This window comes from Montipora capricornis, chromosome 7 (assembly GCF_036669925.1).
Source record: "Montipora capricornis isolate CH-2021 chromosome 7, ASM3666992v2, whole genome shotgun sequence".
In the NCBI taxonomy this organism is placed as follows: Eukaryota; Metazoa; Cnidaria; class Anthozoa; order Scleractinia; family Acroporidae; genus Montipora; species Montipora capricornis.
In genome coordinates this window covers 40,609,308-40,629,307 of record NC_090889.1, presented here as the reverse complement: position 1 = coordinate 40,629,307, position 20,000 = coordinate 40,609,308, and the positions used below count along the sequence as shown (strand labels likewise).

Below are 20,000 nucleotides of genomic sequence, written 5' to 3'. Positions count from 1 at the left end.
TTTATCCTAAAGAGACAAAATAGATTTCCCTCCACCTAAATCGTCGAAAGAAACTCCTTGCTCGCCCGAATCCCGTACCTTGTGGCGGCGCGCCTTTCAGAGAGCGCAACCGTTCTAAAGAAACGGTTTGGTACAAAAAAAAATATGTATACACAGGCGTTATCAAGGGCAAACGGGAACTTTTTTATTCTTCTTTTTCTTTTGTTTTCTTTTATTTTTAACGGGATTCGACCCATACTTTGCTATTCTAGGCACTGTTACAGGACATTCCTGCAATTTTGAAACTTTTTGTTTCTTGCTTCCTTTTGGAAGCTTTTTCTTCAAAGTGACATGTGCAATATCTGACTCAAATTTGTTGCTTCTTGGTGGTGACACCATATCTTTGATTTTCCCTGTTGATTTTGTAGACGTAATATTCTCCAAATCATCGCTCTTTAGCTTCCTCTTTCTACCTTCGAAGGAGTCTCTACATAATGTGACTTCGTTATCCATTTTGATCTCCTTTCTGACAAACAGTGCAACGAAAAATCCGTTGGTATAATCTTCAGTTGGTGAGGCACGAATGCACTTCTCGGCTGTGAGAATTAAAAAAAAGATTGTGTGTCGAACACGCACTAGAATCATACTTTCTGTCAATTACACTGCAAGTCTCGCGAGGTAAAAATATAATAGGCCATTTCCGAGTCCGTGTTTGTCTGGGTTTCGAAGCGAGTCTTGGTGCTCAACTATTGAAATGGAAATGAGTTTGATTTGCATGAGAATAAGCGACTCATTTTCACTTGAATGGTTGAGCACCAGGACTCGCTTTGAAACTGAGGCATGCAGCAACTCGGAGATGGGCTATTTATTTCATGTAGTTCAGTTCTTCGGGGTTCACGTGTGTTGAGTGCTTTTTTTTCGTGGTTTGGGCTGACCATCCCGGTCACAGCCAGAAAAATGTTGATGATATGTGCCAGTTTAATTCCTCGATAGTTACTACACATTTTTAACGCGAAACGACATGAAGTAGTTACGCGAACTTGAATTTTTAAATGAAGTCCTCGTAGCCGTCGTCGTCCTCGTTTCGTAAGCTCCCTAAATTTGGTGATTTTTCACGTCGTTGTTAAGCCGAGTACCGCAAAAGTAGGTGCTAAAATGCGTGCTTCACGTGCAGCACGATCATTTTCCCCTTTTAATCGATGACAATGGCCGTGTTTTCACGACACCTGTTGTTTCGCTTAACATTCCTGAAAATGGTTAAAATGATATGTGTTTCCAAGGGTAAGATTAAATGAGAGAGCACGTGCCAATACAATAGTAGAAATAGTAAAAATGGCACGCCTAGGTCTTTCCGATTTGAAAAACCGCAAGCGACTCCTGATTGGCCGAAAGTAATTGCCAACTCGATTAAACTACCTCCAGGTGATCTGGTGACGTAATTTGGAGGAATGGGAAGACAAATTTCAACGCCGTATCCCACAACCGCGCGCGGCCTTAGGTTTTGTTTCCAAGAATTTCCTGCAGTATTTCCATCGCCAAAATTCAACAGATCATTCCGTGCCTCCCAGTACATTTCCTGTTACTGAATGAACATTCAAGTGGAAACTGCCCAGATCTAACCTAGCCTCTGCCATGTTGAATTCGGAAATAACCCACTCCTCCGAATTAAGTAAACAGATCACCTAGCTGGTTTGGTGGCTTAAATTTAATGAGAATTCTATTGAAATTTGCCGACTCGCTTAACTTTAAACGAGTGGGGAAAGAAACTGTTTTCAAGGAATTTTCGATTGTCACTCGCTAAGCGACCTGAAAACACGGCCATTATTGTTTTATGGCGTTGTCGTTTCTTAAATTCGCTCATGATTTAATTTCATCCGTCAAACCGAGAAATATGACTGGCTCTCGTTCAAACCTACCTCCTTGAAACACAGCTTTTCCACGGTGAGTCCAAGAAGGAAGACAATGCTCCAGAGTGAAGCTATCACTGTTCGCTTTCAAAGCCGCTTGAACCACATCCTCATTTTCCTTAAATTTGTACAGTGGACAAGGAAATAAAAAAAGGAAGTAGAGTTAGAAGAAAATCCCCACTACTTTAAAATCGAAGATGCAGCTCTTTTTCGATAGTGACTTGGGAACACTCGAACAAGATTCTGGCGACGAATGTTCCGAATATACAGTTAGGGTACAAATTGTAAAAATGGAGCAAATTTGCACCCCGGTGCAAGAAACGAAGGGATGGTTTCTTCCATGGTGCCTCGGGGATACTCGGAAAAAATTCGAATGCTCCTCGGTTGGGGTCGACCTGCCGTCGTACAGAGCTTCTGACAGGGTGCGCGGGTGCGGGACCGCACAATTCTATCAAACCCGCACAACAACGCACAATTGCTAAAAATCCGCAAAATCCTGCACAATACTGAGTGAAATGCTTAGAGTTTTTATAACTACACGTTTTACTTTTTATAACCAAGATTGAAACTTTTTCAAGCGATTTTCAAGCCATTTTCTTTCCGAAAATACCTTGTCGAACATTGATAAAAAAAAAAGATGTATACAAGGTGTTCTTTGTAGCTCTGCGTGGTCCTGTGCTTTAGCTCGGTTCCACTTCATTGGCGGATCGAAACAGTCGCTCTTATCTCCTCTGGCGTTTCTGCAACGCCCCAAAACACTAAAACTTCTTCAATTTTAGACACGAGGAAAAAAGCATGTGCAGGTATTTTATTTTGTTCTTTCATTTTCGATTTCGGACTCAAGCGGACATGCGTTTCCAATTTCCTTTTAACCTGATTGGCTATTACCAGCCTTGTGCGCCACTTGATAGCGTATCGAACAATTGATTTTTTAAGGTGCATGATTCCTCAGTATTGCAATGCGCATCCTGACTGCGCATTTGGTGTGTTAATATTTATAAAATGGTCAAATTTGCAAAATTGTAAATATGGCGTAAGTGCATCATACACGATGAAACAGTTCTCAAAACACGTGAGAGAAGTTGTGAATGACCCATAACTCTTTGCGAATAAGCGCTCGCATTCCGAAAACATGGCGAGTTCTATTGTTTCGGTCTACGATAATCGAGATAGACAGGTACGTTGGTGTTTTACTCTTTAACGACCACGGTGACCTACATTTTTATTGCATAGTTTTGGTGTACAAATTATCCCCTTTAAATGACAAATGAAGGAAAAATTTTTATCCGAAGGAAAAAAAGATATAGCTAAAAAGGTTCACAGAGCCCCTTGCCCAGGAATGTAAATTATGATCTTGAAAACAACGTTTCGAGAAATGTTTTGAGTCGACGTCGTTTTAAGTTGAGTGATTATCTCATAAACTATATAAGAAAGTGTTTCATATGCTGTAGACTTTCTATCTATCAGGTGCTTTTTTCAGTGTTACTTAAAAAACCCTCTCGTTTAGCTACCGCAAAATGTACCCTAAGCCGATGAAATAGCGCGCGTGTTTTGTATAAGTACAGGCATTAATGGGGTAAGATTGGCCCATTATATCTCTTAGGCAAGCACGGTGATCATTTTTATTGTAGTTCTCAGAACAGAGATTAGTAGGGAATATTCAAGGAATTTGAACCTGGCAAAGTTTCTGTGGAAACTAAAGAGTCCAGTGTGTTGTAGCTAAGAATTCACTTCTTGTTGTCTTGGCAACGAGTCTCACTAAGTGATATTTCACTTGGCTACAAATTAAGGCCACAAGACTGAGAGTGTTCCTGGTTTGCTTGATTCAGTCAACTTTCATTTCGTTTATTTTCGTACTTAACAATTTAACTCATACCTCTTGATGAACAGAGCATGTTGAATACACGACTCTCTTTACCAAAGGAAAGGACAACGCATGGTTCAAGACTGATAACTGAAACGTGGCCAGAGATTCAAGTCTCTTCTACGGAGGAAGCGAAAGAGAAAATCAAATACAAAGAAACTATAACAAGAGGCAGTTGGCTAGTGCGCGGCTTTCGGAGCGAGAGGTCCCCGGTTCGATCCTCGGTGACTTAAACGTCCCTTTTGGAGTTTCCTCTGATCCGTGTAGCTATAGCTTCAAATGGGGTAAAGGGCGCACCGTTGGCTTCCATTGATACCAGCCTCGTAGCTGAAGGAACTACCGACATTATATAAAGTTACTTTACCTTTACCTTTAAGATAAATTTTCAAAAAAAACAGTGCAGAAAATATTGAAGTGGACAAGCCTGAAAAATTCAGGACTTCAACGGGGTTTGAGCCTGTAACCTCGCGATGCGGGTGCAACGCTCTAACCAACTGAGCTACGAAGCCACTGATATTGAGAGCTTGTCATTTGGGGGTTTAAATGTTCCTGTGTCGGAATAAATCAACGACCGAAATGATAGATGAGATCAATCATATATTGAAATGCAGATATGAAATCAAGTGAGGCTATGAACCTCTCAGTTACGACCGAAATTTTATCAATTGCATAACTTCACTTGAATGCCTATCCGCAGTTCATTATATGATTCATTTCATATATTATTTCGATTGTTGACAATAGCAGTAATCAAAGATTCATGATCATAACGCAAAGCAAGAACACTAAATTGAGTGCAAAGTACTGGAAAACGAATCCCAAAAATGTAAGAAAATGAAAGAGAAAGTAGCAATTGCCATCCCATTTTTAATCCAACCACCCAATGTAGCTTTGGAAAACACAACTACATGTAACATTCGCTACATTACATTTGACACTCTATGGAAAACCTCTTTTTTTAGCCAGCGCATTTGGCAGAACATTAAGCCTTACTCACAAATAAGGCTGAGTATGTACCTTTTTCTCAGCTGTTTCTTGTTCCTCATCTACAAGTCTATCCATTCTGGTCGTGATACCAGACCCACTGCAAGATGGATCAACCACAATGTACTCAACTTTGCTGTATTTCTCGTCAAAGGGATCAACCTGACACATTCCAAATTAAAGGATTTGACGAGAACATGGGCATACAGTGAATCAACTAACCGAGTTCGAGGTCCATACTGTAAAATTACGGACTGCTTCGCGCTTGGGTCATAAATCGACGGGAAAATACAAGGATCCGTAATTTTACAGTACCGACCACGAAAATGAGGTTAGTAAGATGTTTATTATATCTCTCTGGTTATGTATGGTAATCTGAGCCGTGAGAAGAAGGAAACTAGTTTTAATAGCCAATCACAGGGCACGTACTATCTGAGAGATATAATAAAAATGGATTATTGTACAACGTGATTAAGATGGAATAATTTTGAAATCCTCACAATTAGCATAAAGTTATAAACCTTGAAGTGTTCTTCTGTAGATATTACTTATACTCAAAATGGCTAATATAAACTTTATTCCTGGTATTGTCGTTGCCATTGACAAGTGTTTTAGATTTTAACTCCCTTCTACAGAGAGTTCACTTGACAGAGAGACACTAACTTAATACCAACCTCCAGAAAACTACAGTTTGTCGTTGTAACACAGTCTACTCCAGCTGTTTTCATCAGCTTTTCCATTACTGATAGCCTTTTCTTGTCAGTGTCAAATCCAAATATTTTTCTGCAGGAAGGAAATGATGGTTGGCAGAGCATTTAAAATACGAGCATCTTAAAAGAAGATTCATCTTAACTCCAATATACAATCCCATGTAAAACATAAAAAGAAGAGAAGCTGTCAAGTTTCGGACAAGTTGATGGAAAGAGGAAAGGATACATATTTTGTAACGTTTCGCTAATGACACGGGAGTGCATTCATTATGTATGATTCATGTTAACTGCAGAAGTATTTTAGGCGTGTTTGTTGATGTTGAATCCCTTGGGGCTACTAGGCTATGAAAGAGCCATTTGAAGGCATCTCTTTCAACTTTACTTTATTGTTTTTCCACTGCTATATTTTCCTTATGGTGATAATGTAACTGCTCGCTGTATCATGTATCATTCAATAAACGAGATGCCCGCCCCTGATACTGTATTTGTGTTTATTAAGATTAGTTACAAAATATTTTATAACCGTTTCAAGGTGATTAGAGTATAAAATATAATTTTGAATCATAGTCAATGGGAAAAGGAAATATTAAACTGTTAAATTTTGAAGACACTATTAAAGGCTGAGAAAGAGAGAGAGAGTGAATAAGTCATGGGGTTCCCCAAAATAAGAAATATTAATAAATAATACTTAAATTGATTGACTGATCATACCCTTTATTGCTCATTATGCTTGCTACATGGCTACTTTTGTTCCCTGGGGCTGCGCAGGCATCTATCACATGAGAACCAGGGGAAGGTAGCAAGACGTGAGCTGGAATACAGCTGGCCTACATGTATACAGAAAATATTCAAAGAATGGTGAGATTTCAATTATACTCATTACCATCACTGGATGTGATCTTGTTGAAAGCAGGCGACAAGGGTATTTTGATCTTAAATTGTAGCTGGCAGAGAGAGTTACATGTATCATGTCATTGAAAATTAAAGGATGTACTATAATGGGCTTCCTGCATAGAAAAAATTATTGACAAAGGAATTGAACAATAATACATTATATGTGTGTGGCAGACATACTGTACCTGTATGCTGTAGTGACCTTAAAATGGAAATTTCTAAACCATCCGTTTAGGATATACCACGGCAAATAGTGGCTAGATTCCCCTTCTGGATAGATCCCTGGGCATTGGAGAGACAGACGAGGAGATGGACATGAAGGTCTGATGCATAACCAATGAAACTGCAACCTACCGGTAATTGAATTGTTAAATGATGTACAATGCTGGTGTCCGACTTTTTTCTAATTAAATTTGCCTCAGGAAAAACACTAATTGTCTTATTGAAGATTTACAATGTATTACACAACACATGCTTGTTTATGAACATTGTTTTGCCTTTCAAAGACATTTTATGACTATAATAATGAGTGGGTTCATTCCATTGGTCCAAATTTTGGACCGATGGTCTTGTAACACAGCATTGCTCGTTTGTGGTAGAATAAATTCGGTTGAGTTTTGTTTTTCTATTTTTGAGTTTTAAGCTGGTGTTCATTATTTATGTTCTTAAGGGCCATCAGTACAAACGAGATGAAACTTCATGTTGACAGTTGTACCTTGTCTTGAAGGAGGATTTCTCCATTGACATACAAAGGATGATCATGGAGATCAGTGCCAGAAGGGAAAACCAGTACATCTGAAAAGTGGTCATCACACATGAAATGTTTAGTGTGTGTGGCTTTGCTCTAAATAAAGTAAAAGGAAAGAAAGTTCTCAAGAAAGGCACATGGAAAAATCCAGCAACATAAGCAAATTTATATGGAAATGAATTTCCTTGAATATTGATACTAAACTTAACGTATCCGATTCTACAATGCAGCTGGGAGATCTGCCACGAAAACTACGGTAGCTGAAAACGTTTTTCATATGCAAAACAATATTATTTTGGGAGTTTGAAAATAACCTAGACTTTCGTTTGAAGTGCCTATCACCTCAAATCACATTTCCACTTTATTAATTCTCCGAAATCATCCCAAATACTGTACACGGTCAGTGTTGTTTTTGGAACCTTTTGATTGAAATTTCACATTTTTGTTGGTTTTGAAAGATGAGAAACGTAGTCATTCTTTGATCAATAACCGAGCAATGAAGTCAGGGAGATGGTTAAAGGGTTTTTGAGTGGAGTTAGACCTTGCTAAGAAAAAGGTGGAGAGGGTTGTCAATGGAATTGAAAACTTACCTGTACCTGCGTGACAAAAGATGCTATATTGGTTTGGTTAGCTTGCTCATAACCATCTTCTTTGAAATGTTGGATTACATGTTCCATGGAGGTCTTCATTGTGTTAACTCTGACATAACGTGGGATCAAATCTACGTGAAACATCAAAAGAAATTAGTACATATGTCATCATAAATCTCTGCTTATAACACATGAATGTAAATAAATACATGTGAAAGTAAGGCTTACTTTGTTCATGAACACTCCACAAAAATTAACATTTCTCACTGAGTAAAAGAAATGCTCATTATGGAGTTAAAGAGAAGAACATGAGGAAACAAGTTTTCAATGTTCATCTTTTATCATGTATTTCATAATAATTATGGTTGGGATCTATCTTGACTATCAAATTAACTCATTTTTATCAACTTTGAGGTTTAATAATTTATCCCTATAAAGGCACTAAGCTATCAATATGTATAAAGATTAAAACCAACATTTGTAATGAAAAGAATTTGTGGGGATGCTTCAGCTGTTCACTCCCACTGCCATGGAATGAAAACTGACCAAAGTTGGTTCACCTGCAAGGGGATATAGTTTCTGAGTGGAAATAAAAGTTGTTAACCTAGCCACTCCTAAACCACCCTGGACATCCCCCACTGACGAGTAAAATCGTCTGGGGTTAGACAGAGTAAAATCTATTGAGTCCCATCCTAGGGGTCAATGGGTTAAAATCATGTAATCTAGACAATTTGTAAACTACGGTAGATGAAATCTAATGTCACTTTGTGAACAGTGGCTGCACAAGACTAATTCAATCAAAATAACTTCCTGGCTGGGTAAAACATAAATTATCATAATTTTGTGCATACCTTTGTCTAAGATCTGCTTGGGTAAGAGGTCCTCATTCTTATAAACCTTGGCTTTGATCTTCAAACGAGCCAAACATGACTGCAGTGCAGACTTGTGTTTGGTGATACTGTGCTTCAAGTCTCCTCCACACTGAATCCCTTGACCAAACAGGAAGTCATACACTAACACAAGGGCATGATTATGCCTGAGCTACAAAAAACATAAAATGATTAACTCACATAAATGACAGCAAAAAGAAAAAACAGTACTTCAGTCACATCAATATGAGTATTTTTTTTCATAAAATCTTGATATAAAACAAGTCGTCTGTACTGTACATAAATTATGTAAATACAATGTGCAAATTAACAACCATGCCTTGGTGCTATCAAAACGACATACGTGTAAATTTTAAGAAGAATTATTATTAAAATGTTATTAAATGTTCGACCTCAGATACTGCATTTCTAGCTTTCTGATTGGTTCACTCAATCTCCATTATAAACTCATAATTTCAGGTATACCAGATGACCTAAAATCAAAACTGATTGTGTTAAGTAAACTGATTGACTTTAATTTCCAATTGTCCTTGAAGCATTCAGAATTTGATGAAAATTTAATAAAATAATATTATTATAATTCCATTCGCACTTGTTGGCTATGAGACTGGTTATAGCCAACTCGGCGCTATTCGCCTTGTTTGCTATAATTTAACTCTCTGATATCCAACATGCAATCATGGAATAATTTATTTGTTAATTATTTCTTTGGCAGTAAAAGTTTCCTAGTTATCTTATCAAAGGCAGGCTAGTTAGCAATGGTATTATGAAACCTTTTCTAACGCAATTATTGCACAAGTAAAATTCAAGTTACGTTACTTTATGGCTTTCTTTCACCTAAACATTGTATGCTGTAAATACCACTACAAACCACTACCACTTACATTGAGCTTTTTGCTACTTTTGGAAGTCAAAATAGTTACCATTTTCTCTAGCTTCAAAAGCTTTGTTTGTTCAAAAATTTCCTCCAGAATTGCTTTGTCTAAGAAAAAGAAATGAGTAAGCAAAGAACATTTTTTGTTATTATGGCAAAATGATCTTATAACATTAATATCATACTCTATAATATTAATATCATTAACTCTAGTACTCCAGTTAAGATGTAGGGGAATGACTACAGAATACCTTGCCACCATTTTTTAGTATTATTTTCGGCAGTATTCTTTGATGGCATCAGAATACGACAGATCATCCTCATTCAATCACAAGCAAATGTAAGTACCAGCCAAAGGGCATTCTGCAGTTGAACAAATTATTTGTTTTGAGGGAATCAATTCTCCTACTAGGTAAATGCCGAGCCTTGGACGTTTGAAAGGTGCATAGCTCTGTTAACCAAATCATCAAATATTCACATGTTTTCCTAAACCCGTAGTAAGGTTGAGAGAATTCACACTATCAATCTTTCAGCAGCACTGCTTGAAACATGACATTCAAATCCTTAAGTTCTGTCTGCATCTTTTGACTTTATGAAAGAGTCAAAAGTGTCCAAAGTTTGCCCCCTTTTCATGAAGGAAATATCCGCTTTAGCCTACCCTCCCTCTCCATAACTCCAAAAAAAAAGTCTGTGGCTAGAAAATTGAGTTACCCTGTGTGGATTGGCACAGTCTACCCAGGGACAGCTTTAAGCTTAGACCTTGGCTTGCACCTCATGTCATGGCATCCATGTTGGTGTACTGAACAATAGCAACAAAAAAAAAGTCTTTTGGGAATTTGTCTCTATTATTATGCAAAGCGCGTGTGACATTTTGCTTTTGTTTTGTACGCCAAAATGACCGTCTAATCACGTGAGTGAAAGCTAAGAGTATATTGTCACTTAGATTTGCACGTCCTGGAACAAGAATCAGTGCTTGAAAGTAGCCGTCGTCCGGTCGTCCTAGAAAACCAGAAAGTTTACAGGGTGACTAGTTTTTGGTAAAATGAAAAGGTTAGTTCCCCGAAGAAAAAACAACGAACAACGGACAACCCAGCCAAAAATAGAAAATGTATTACTTAAGCAGCACCTGACTCACTCGATGGTCTTGTGTTGTCAATGTCTAATACTAATGTGAAGTTATGTTAGGATACTTTTTGTATTGGTAAAACAGTGACCTGTGACCTATGTTTTGTAACTGCGTTAAAGCGAACAGATAAAGACATTTGCTGCGCGCGTACTTTTCACTAACGGAACAAATGATCAAACATTTGAAACCAGCTGATCCTGGCATACGATGGTTACTTACACTTCAGAGTTTCACACACAAGAGCATATAGTTTTTTCTTCTTAAGAAGGTGGCTACCAATGGCCAAGGACTTTGGGGTTCCACGTTTCTTCAGCACCTTGTCGATGATATTTGCGGCGCACGAATACAATGCCGCCATTTTGAATAGGGAAGCAACTGACTCACAATCTTTCCCTCCCCTCTCTCCTCCCCTTGGGCCGCTACGGAGGTTGTTTGAAACCAAAAGGGAAAAGAACATTTAAAAAACCCAGTCAACTCCAAAAATGGGGAAAAACAGGAAAACACTACCTCGAGCGCCAAGGGAATGCGACATTTTCATCCAAATAGTTGGTCATCACAATCATTATTGCAGGGACTATTTTCTATTTTGCAGGAATGGCACAGTAGTGTCAGAGAACTCCTCTCCCAGAATGTGGCCCGTGCTTCGATTCCCAGATCCGAGGTCATATGTGGGTAGATTTCGTTGGTTTTCTACTCTGCATGGAGAGGTTTTCCTCTCCTTAAAAAACAATATGATTTCATATGTATTAATTTGGTTTGAATTTATTCGTGCTCGACCCGACAAGCTATTCAGCTTTACACATTGCGTGAAAGTAAAGTTCTATTATTATTATTATTATCATTATCATCATTATTATTATTATCATTATCATTATCATTATCATTATCATTATCATTATTATCAGCAGTTATCATTATTATTATTATTATTATTATTATTATTATTATTATTATTATTATTATTATTATTATTGCTAATCGTCACAAGTAGCTCTTGGGCTTTGATTTGCATTGCAAGCCATCATAAGCATTAGTACTTTTGGGATTCGCCATCCAGCAAATTCTGCAGCAGGTGCAAAACACAGGTCACAGGTCATAGGTTACCCCTTTACCAATACAGAAAGTATCCTAAACATTCATAAAAGCTAAGGTTAGCTGTTTATGATACTTTCTGTATTGGTAAAGGGGTAACCTGTGACCTTTGACCTGTGTTTTGTACTTGCCGGAGATAATACACTTCTTCTAATCCACTGCAGTCGAACACTACAAATACGTAAGAATATATTTTTGTCTACTATACAATTGCAATTAATTAATATCATATAAATTTTATTATTTTACTTAAATTACTAAAATAAATGTACTAGATCAACTTGTCTACACTAAGCATAGTCCTTGATCAAAATGATTCCCTCATATATTCAAAGAGATAGTGGCCGACGGGAAAGACTTCGACGTGATACGTACTGTTAACTGAAGAACCCTTAATATAATGTATTTTTTAACTTTGATTTATTATTCTTTTATTCAAATAATAAGATAATTTCGATTGACCAACATAAATTCAACTTGAACTAGAATGCAACATGGAGTCAGCATCGTGTGCTAACTTGTCCATTTCTGTACCTTCCTGCTTTTATCTTCATACGTCAATCAGGACAGCTCTCGTTCCCAGAGCCTGCGCTTCTGCTTAAAGAGAACATGCGTCTTTCATATTTCATGATAGAGAGTTTAAAAAGCGACGACGGTTACTGCAACGATAACTCCACGAAGCAAAAATAAAGGTGCTGCGCGTGCGGGACGCATTTCAGCACATATTTCTGGGGTTCCGCGACGTAAAATCATCAAATTTGAGGTTTTGGCGACAACCCGCTCGTCCACAATTTATTTTTCTGATAATTCGCCCATATTGTACGGCGTTCTCGTGATGGAATCATTCCATTAATTTTCGTATTTGCGTCCACCTTTTTTTGCAGAGGCGGAAGGCGACGTGAACTCCATGTTTCTTATTCGTAGTTTTCGGCAAATACTTTAAGTAAATTGCTTATTTCGGAAAATATCACACTTCCAGTTTACATTGGTCGCCTAATCACCTGTTATTATCGCCGGGATTTTTGCCGCTTTGCAAATTCATATAGACAAACATCGCTTACTCTAAACCCCTTTTACACACGCACAAAAATTGGCACGGCACTCCAAAAAGCGGCACGGTACCAATATTTAAAGTGACGAACACCCCTTCATAGTTATGCTGGGCACCACTATAGTTTCTGGCCCGGGTTCCTAATACGCATTGTGTTTGTTCTGTTTACACACGAAAAATTTACCGTGACGTGCCCGAAAAACGTCGGTACGGTACCGAGATCTCGAAGTGCCGTGCCAGTGTTTTCCCTCTCCTGAAGAAAAAAATCCAAAATTCTTTTTGATCCGCCTTAGATTTGATTTGCAGGCTCAGCAAGCTTTGCGCTTAATTAACCATATAAGCTTGAGCCTTTAGTAAAGGAACTGTTACTAGAAGTATATTATGATTTTAAGCTGGAAAAGAGCGAGATGGCACGAAACATTGGTGGGGGCTCGCATTAGGGAGTTGACACTAGTGTTAAATCATTGAAGTTCTTTTGTTTATTGTTCCCCTAGGGATTCAAAATACCAGTGAGTTGACACTAACGTACTGTCACACTGTGTTTGTCTTAGGTGTGACCGCAACCAATGTGATAGATAGACAAAACACGATCGCTCTACAGGCACGCACTGCACCTGCGTTTTCCACCTTGGTACATTTCTTTCTCGAGGTACGTATCTATGAGTTACTCTAAAAGCGGCAGGGTATTTTGCAGTTACTCCGGTTAATGAGATACAAATGCTGGCCCTCGAATAGGAAACATTACTTGAAAATTCGAGCAATTTGAGTTTAGTATTACATACATAACTTATTTATACTCGAATCAATTGGAGGTTGTTAGGCTAATGTGTCGAGTTAACAAATAACTTTATGAAAATTAGTTGAGAAGTAAGAGTATTCGAGTCAACAAAAATTGGCTAAAATAATTTGTGGATTATTTACACATTAAGAAATTGAAAGGAAGTAAAATTAATTATACATGATATACAACTAAATAATAAAACATAAATGGTATGAAAGCGCAAAAATTAAACAAAAACCTATGTACAGCATAAATAACAATTACAAGTATCGGATGTCATTTTTCTAATTTGTGATACAAAACTTTTGTTCTTCGTTCATCCTGCAAGGAGTTCCATAGCATGGGACCGTAATACCTAAAAGTAAGCAGTCCATACTTACACGTGTCTGCATTAGGTAGAATCAACTTCATTTTAGCACGCAGATTTCAATTATTACTTCTTAATGACAAGAGACCACCAATAGATGTTGGTGTAGTTCCATAGATAGCTTTGTAAATGAGTATGCACATGTCCTGAATCTGTCTATTGTGCTGGGACCAACTCGTACAGGAATGGAAATCCTACCATTGTCATTGTCAATCACGAAACCAGTAATGAGACCCACTAGACTGTTACCATGGCAACATTTTTGCCCTAATGATCAGTGTTATTGGGTGTGTTTTCACGAGCGGCGGTAGCGAGTGACAACCTTAAATCCGGTGAAAACAGTTCTTTTTCCAACTCAACTCTCAACTCTCTTAAAGTTAAGGAAGTCGGCTAACTTTAATAGAACTCTCATTAAATTTAAGGACGGTGCCTACTATTGTTACTGCGCATGCATACGTACTGCGCATCTCGAGATACTCGAATTTCCTATCGACGGTCCTTATTAACAACAGGGATAATTTTGCGCGGTTTAAAACTATGCGGAGAAAGCAAAACTTAACAAGTGCTCTTGGTATCCAAAAAGAAAATTGGGGGTAACCATGCATTTTTCAGAGATAATTAAGCGCCATACATTGCTTTGTATTTTAAAGCTTTTTACAAATATTGCTGATTATCTTCGAAAAAAGCGTGGTTACCCCCAATTTTCTTTTTGCATTTCAATAACACTTGTTAAGATCTGCTTTTCCCGCATATTCAGTAAACCGCGCAAAAATACCGTTGAATTAAAAACCAGGTATCTTAAGCGAGTGGATAATTTGGGCCAATGAGGACTCGCTTGCGGTCATCCATCTGACAGGGCTGTCAAATCTAAAATAACACACGCTTGCTATTTGGAATTTATTTCTCCCCCGAAACTTCTGTGGCAACCGAAGCGAGATGGATACAGCAAATTTTCCGTTCTGTGATCTTAGAAGCGTCCCAAAAAACGACAAATAAAATCGATTACCTGGTCGGACACAAAAAAAGCGCATAAATACAGAAGCCCATAAGCGACACACCTTACCATTTAAAGTTGCTCATCTCGCAAAATAAAATGCACTGCAAACAAAAAAATTCTGACTCGTGACATAAAATACAATCCCACGCTTCAAACAAAATAAATCCCCACGCTGCAAACAAAATAAACCCCCACACTGCAGACAAAATGTCAACGCATCCACCCAAAAAAATCCTCGCACCCTGCAAACAAAATATCTTGGCACACTGCAAAGTATCCTTGCAAACTGGAAACAAAAGTTCCTTGGCAAACTGCAAACATATAAAACCACACACTCCGTACTGCACGCGCAAGAACATGCGAAGGACTGGAACCGGCTCCAAAAACATGTTTGTGGAAATCGAAGGTGTTGGAGCAAACATATCTTGGGATTACTTTTGACAGATAACGGTTTTCATTCTGAGCGATTACTAGTCGGCATTTTATTTCCGCTTCAAGCATACCGTTCAACGGCAAGGAACAACCTACTAGGGATAGAGTTTTAAGAAATAGGGTCACTCTGTCATTATGCTACAATAATATAAAATAATATAAGGAATGAACATTTCAAAGTGTTTTTATCAATAGAACTTTCATTAATTTTAGATAATTAGATATATTTAGACTTTCTAAAGTGAACACGTCTGTTGTTCACTAATGTTTTTGTGTACGATAAATCTATTATTATTATTATTATTATTATTATTATTATTATTAAATATAAAACGGGCCGTTTCCAAGGTAATGGTCCCTACTGTAAAATCCCGACCGAACACCAGCCAGTAGTTCTCTATTTAGCCTGCGAATTACTTCCCATTTCATAATATCGAAATATTTGTTCCTTAGTTTATACCAGTTCTCACGTTTGCAGATTTAAAAGAAGCACTATCGAAAGCGTTATACCATGGAATCTCGGTTTTGTAAAATATTTAGTTTCTCCTTTGTCCTAATTCGTTCAAAAAGCCATTTCTATTATACAAAGCTCCGTGATCTCAGCCTACAACACTTCAGAAAGGTCACCTATCTGCCCTCCCTTTATCGCTTTAATTGTGTTATTTTCAAAGCTCGCTGGCTGCATGAAAGCCAAATTTCTGGGAATCAGAGAACCAAAACAAAACAATCAACAGACTTTTAAAACACATCGCAATGATTAGCTAATGGTCACCTGATTCCAAGGAAAGCTAAAGATAGAAATCACGAGTCTTCCAATGTCATAGTCAAAGGCACTCAGTTCGTAAAAGCGTGGAGATTAGCAACATGGATATCCCAAAGTTGCTTTTCAATCTTCGCGAAGAAGCCTCGTGTCCGGCGTGTCAAGACATCCTTAGAGATCCAAGATACCTTCCATGCTTGCACAGTTTCTGTCTGAACTGTTTGATCAACTGGCATCGAGCAAGTGGTGGTCAAGCCGATCTGAGGTGTCCGAAATGCCAAGGCCGCTGTAGAGTTCCTGAAAGCGGTGGTTTGAAAGATCTTCCCACAAGCTTTTTTCTCAGCGGCTTCATCGATGCCCTAGCTATTAAAGAATCTGACAAGACGCAAGTAACATGCGGAAACTGCGATAAGAAAAGCTCTAAAACCTCGTACTGCTTCGAGTGTTGCAAGTTTTATTGTGACGAGTGTTTGATTGGGCACAACATTATTCGAAGCTACAAAGATCACCGCGTTCTGGCCGTGAAAGATTTTCACGAAAAAGATTATGAGGTCGTAGTGAAACGACCCGTGTTTTGCTCAAGGAAAGGGCATGAGAAAGAAGAGCTAAAGTTCTTTTGCAAAATTTGTTCCGAAAACTCAGTTTGTCAAACTTGTGTCATCTTGCATCACGCAGGACATAAAGTGACATTAATCCATGAGGAAGCCGAAGCTCGAAAGATCGAGATAGCGGGTCTAATTCAAACGCCAAGAGACAACTTATACGCAAAGGTGAAGATGGTCACTCAAATTGACGAGGAGTACGCTCAGCTTGTTCAACGAAGCGAAGATATGCTAAGAGACGTCGATATTTTTGTTGATAACTTAATGAGGAGACTTCAAGAGGAAAGGCAAAATATCAAGTCGGCAGTGGAAACCGAAACCAAGAAATCACTGGAGAATCTAACGACCAAAAAAACAGTGATTCAGGAGGAAATAAAGAAGATCGAATTAGCGCTGGAAAAAGCTGAGAAACTGTTAACACAAAGCACAGACGCCGAGGTGGTACAGCTAAAGAAACCATTGCAAACCATTCTAGAACGGGTAGCACAAGTGAAGCCAGTTGAGCGCGACCCTGAAAGCCTGTTTGAATTAGACTTCGTGGAAAATAACAAGATCCTGGAGACAATCAACAGCGGAGGCATTGGTCTTTTGAAATTTCCAACTGATGCAAAGGAATCTGTTGTCGAAGGCAAAGGACTTTATGAAGGAACTGTTGGGCGTGAAGCTCAATTCAATTTAACGACAAGAAAAGCGGCTGCCGAACGATATTATAATAAGAATGACAATGTAATGGTAGACTTGAGAGACGGGAGAGGGCAGGAATGCATAACCACATTTCTTGTTAATGACAACAAAGACGGGACCTACAAAATCAGCTATTGTCCTACATTTGAAGGTAAATTCAATTTGTCAGTTAAGGTAAACGAGCAACATATCCGCGGTAGCCCTTTTTCTGTTTTTATTAAACCTTTTAATGTCAAACCAGTTTTATCTTTTAGAAAACAAGGCTGGAATGATGGAATGTTTAGTTATCCTTCAGGGGTAGCAGTAAATTCCAGGGATGAAATCGCAGTCACTTCCAATCACAAGGTGCAGATATTTGACTGCAAGGGCAATTTTCTGAGATCCTTTGGTCGTCAGGGTAGCGAAAAGGGACAGTTTCAGGACCCTGGAGGAATAGCTTTTGGTAAAGATAGGAATATTTATGTTGCAGACGAAGGGAACCATCGAATCCAAATTTTTAACGAGGAGGGGCGGTACTTGAGTATGTTTGGTGGGGAAGGAAGCCTTGATAGCCAGCTCAATGATCCTTATGGTTTATCATTGGATTCCAATGGCAATATCATTGTGGTTGATAACGGGAACAAATTCATTAAGATCTTTTCCCCTGATGGAAAGTTTCTAACAAAGATAGGTGGACCCAGTTCTCTTAGTAATCCTGTTCATTGTGTTCAGTCTGGTGATTATCTCATTGTGTCAGACTGGGATGATCACAGTGTGAAAGTATTCACCCGGGAGGGGTACTATAAGTATCAGTTTGGCACAAGAGGGAAGGGGAATGGAGAGTTTGATCATCCCCGTTGTTTGTCAGTGAGTAAATCAGGACATGTACTTGTCTGTGATTAGTTTAATCATAGAGTGCAAGTCTTTGAACTGAATGGTAAGTTTGTTGCTAAGTTTGGAAAAGAGGGCAGCAACTTAGGAGAGTTTAAGTATCCATTATCAGTAGCACTCCTCAGTAATGGCCAAATTGTTGTGTCTGACTGGCTGAATGATCGAATTCAAATATTTGATTAATCTTGAGCAGACACTTGCTAAAAGCCAAGTAACAATAATCTATCATCTAAAGGAAGGTTGATTTTCGGCTTTCATGAGTCCTTTTCACTAACTGACATGATTTGCTTGTAATTTGTTGAACTGTTTCTGTATTTTTGAGGCGTTTCACTTATAATGAATATTCTACCGCTTTGTACCTGAGATTGATTTCTGTGAAAGGGAACAGAAGTTATAACTGTTTGTTTTTTTTTTTTTTTGGATTGAAATTCATCTTTTAGGAAACTTACTTGTAAGAAATCATGAATTTTTAGCAGGAATGAATAGCCTACTTTCGATGTATTAAAATTCAGCCCTAAACAAAACGGACCATCTCGTGGCCTGGGGAATAAACTCATACAAACCCTTATAATTATTTCCCAGAGCCTCGAGATGATGCCTTTTGTTTAGTATTGGTCTTTCATATTGCCCAGTGAGTTCCGGTGTAGTTATCATTAACTGAGCCATGACTGATTAAAGTGTTTGACTTTAAGGGAGTAGTTTTTACTTTGAAGCTTTGATTTGATTAATATTCATTTATATCCAACATTTTCGTAATAACCGCTTGCGTGACAGCAAATAATTGTAAATATAACGTTTGAGCTCTCAGTGTTTAAAAAAAGCTGTTTCGTATATTTTAGTGTATATAAGCAAGTATGTACCCTTGTTACTTAATAATAGGTTTGATATCAAAAGAAATGTACTGTGGAATCATTCTGCAGAAGCAATATGGTAGCTTTAGTAAGTATATTATCTTTATCATGATATTCAAGTGCTGTGAACCTTGTGATTGAAAGGTAGAAGAAGTGGAAATAAAGGTCTCATGTGAATATGTTTGTATACTTTAGTGGTCTGTGTTTATTTCCCTGGGGCTTGGGGAGAAAGGTCGCTGTAGGTAGGGATAGTTTCTGGGGGAAGGTGACAGTAAATCGTCTTCTGAGAAATGTGGGTATTTTGGCTTTCTACAGAGCCTCTTTAAAATAATCATTCGTAAGGCGCGCCTTTGCTGACACTCTAGTTCATCCGAAAAGGATGCTGGCAGCCCGTTGCGAAAACTTAAGCAGCAAATGTTGACAGTCTCGACTCGAAACTCCATCCGCGATCCTCGATGTTTCGAGAATCGGTGATCGAGATTAGAGAGTCGAGAACTGAGAATAGAGTTTTCGATGGTAAAGGCGAAAAGAAAATCGAGGTGAAACATAACTTCTTGAAAACAAAACAATGGTGTAGACAAAAGGGCTTGACAAGCGGTCCCCTTTATTTGCACAACTGACAGACATATCGAAATATTTCTTCACGCTTGCGTCTATTATTTTTTTAGCACATCGCTCATGTTTTCTTGACTTCAGCGTTTATAACTGCTGAATTACCGGAATACTATTGATAAACCCTAACCCGGAAGCTGCAAAATTCTAGAAAACACATTTATAATGAGTCACGCATGCACACAATAAACTTTATTTGCACTCGAATTTAAAGTGCCTATGAAGTGAAAAATTTTTTGGCGTTTTTCTGTCGCTTGTTATGTCTACTTTTCGAAACTGCCAAAAGCGAGTAATGTTAGAGAGAGAAAAATCCGACTTTTTGACGCCTGAAGTGG

The 20,000-nt window shown here is 38.2% G+C and overlaps 1 protein-coding gene and 1 pseudogene across 1 annotated transcript; one reads left to right on the top strand and one right to left on the bottom strand.

Annotated features, from left to right (window-relative positions):
* Positions 1-162: 162 nt before the first annotated feature.
* LOC138055968 (28S rRNA (cytosine-C(5))-methyltransferase-like) lies at positions 163-10,924 on the bottom strand. The gene is made up of 11 exons (XM_068901827.1): positions 10,786-10,924; positions 9,490-9,548; positions 8,528-8,717; positions 7,683-7,807; positions 7,054-7,182; positions 6,156-6,271; positions 5,409-5,517; positions 4,768-4,896; positions 3,763-3,870; positions 1,896-2,004; positions 163-575 (listed from the first exon to the last, which is right to left on the bottom strand). The coding sequence occupies exons 1-11, from the start codon at positions 10,922-10,924 to the stop codon at positions 163-165; spliced, it is 1,626 nt and encodes a 541-aa protein (XP_068757928.1).
* Positions 10,925-15,956: 5,032 nt separating this feature from the next.
* Positions 15,957-19,242, top strand: LOC138057208 (E3 ubiquitin-protein ligase TRIM71-like; annotated as a pseudogene).
* The last annotated feature ends 758 nt before the right edge of the window (positions 19,243-20,000 follow it).

Coding starts and splice junctions, on each gene's coding strand:
- LOC138055968 (XM_068901827.1), bottom strand. CDS start 10,924: ATGGCGGCATTGTATTCGTGCGCCGCAAATATCATCGACAAGGTGCTG. Junction 7,183..7,682: donor TAGCATCTTTTGTCACGCAG/GTACAGGTAAGT, acceptor TACTTTATTTAG/AGCAAAGCCACACACACTAA. Junction 6,272..7,053: donor AAATCCTCCTTCAAGACAAG/GTACAACTGTCA, acceptor GTATACATGTAG/GCCAGCTGTATTCCAGCTCA.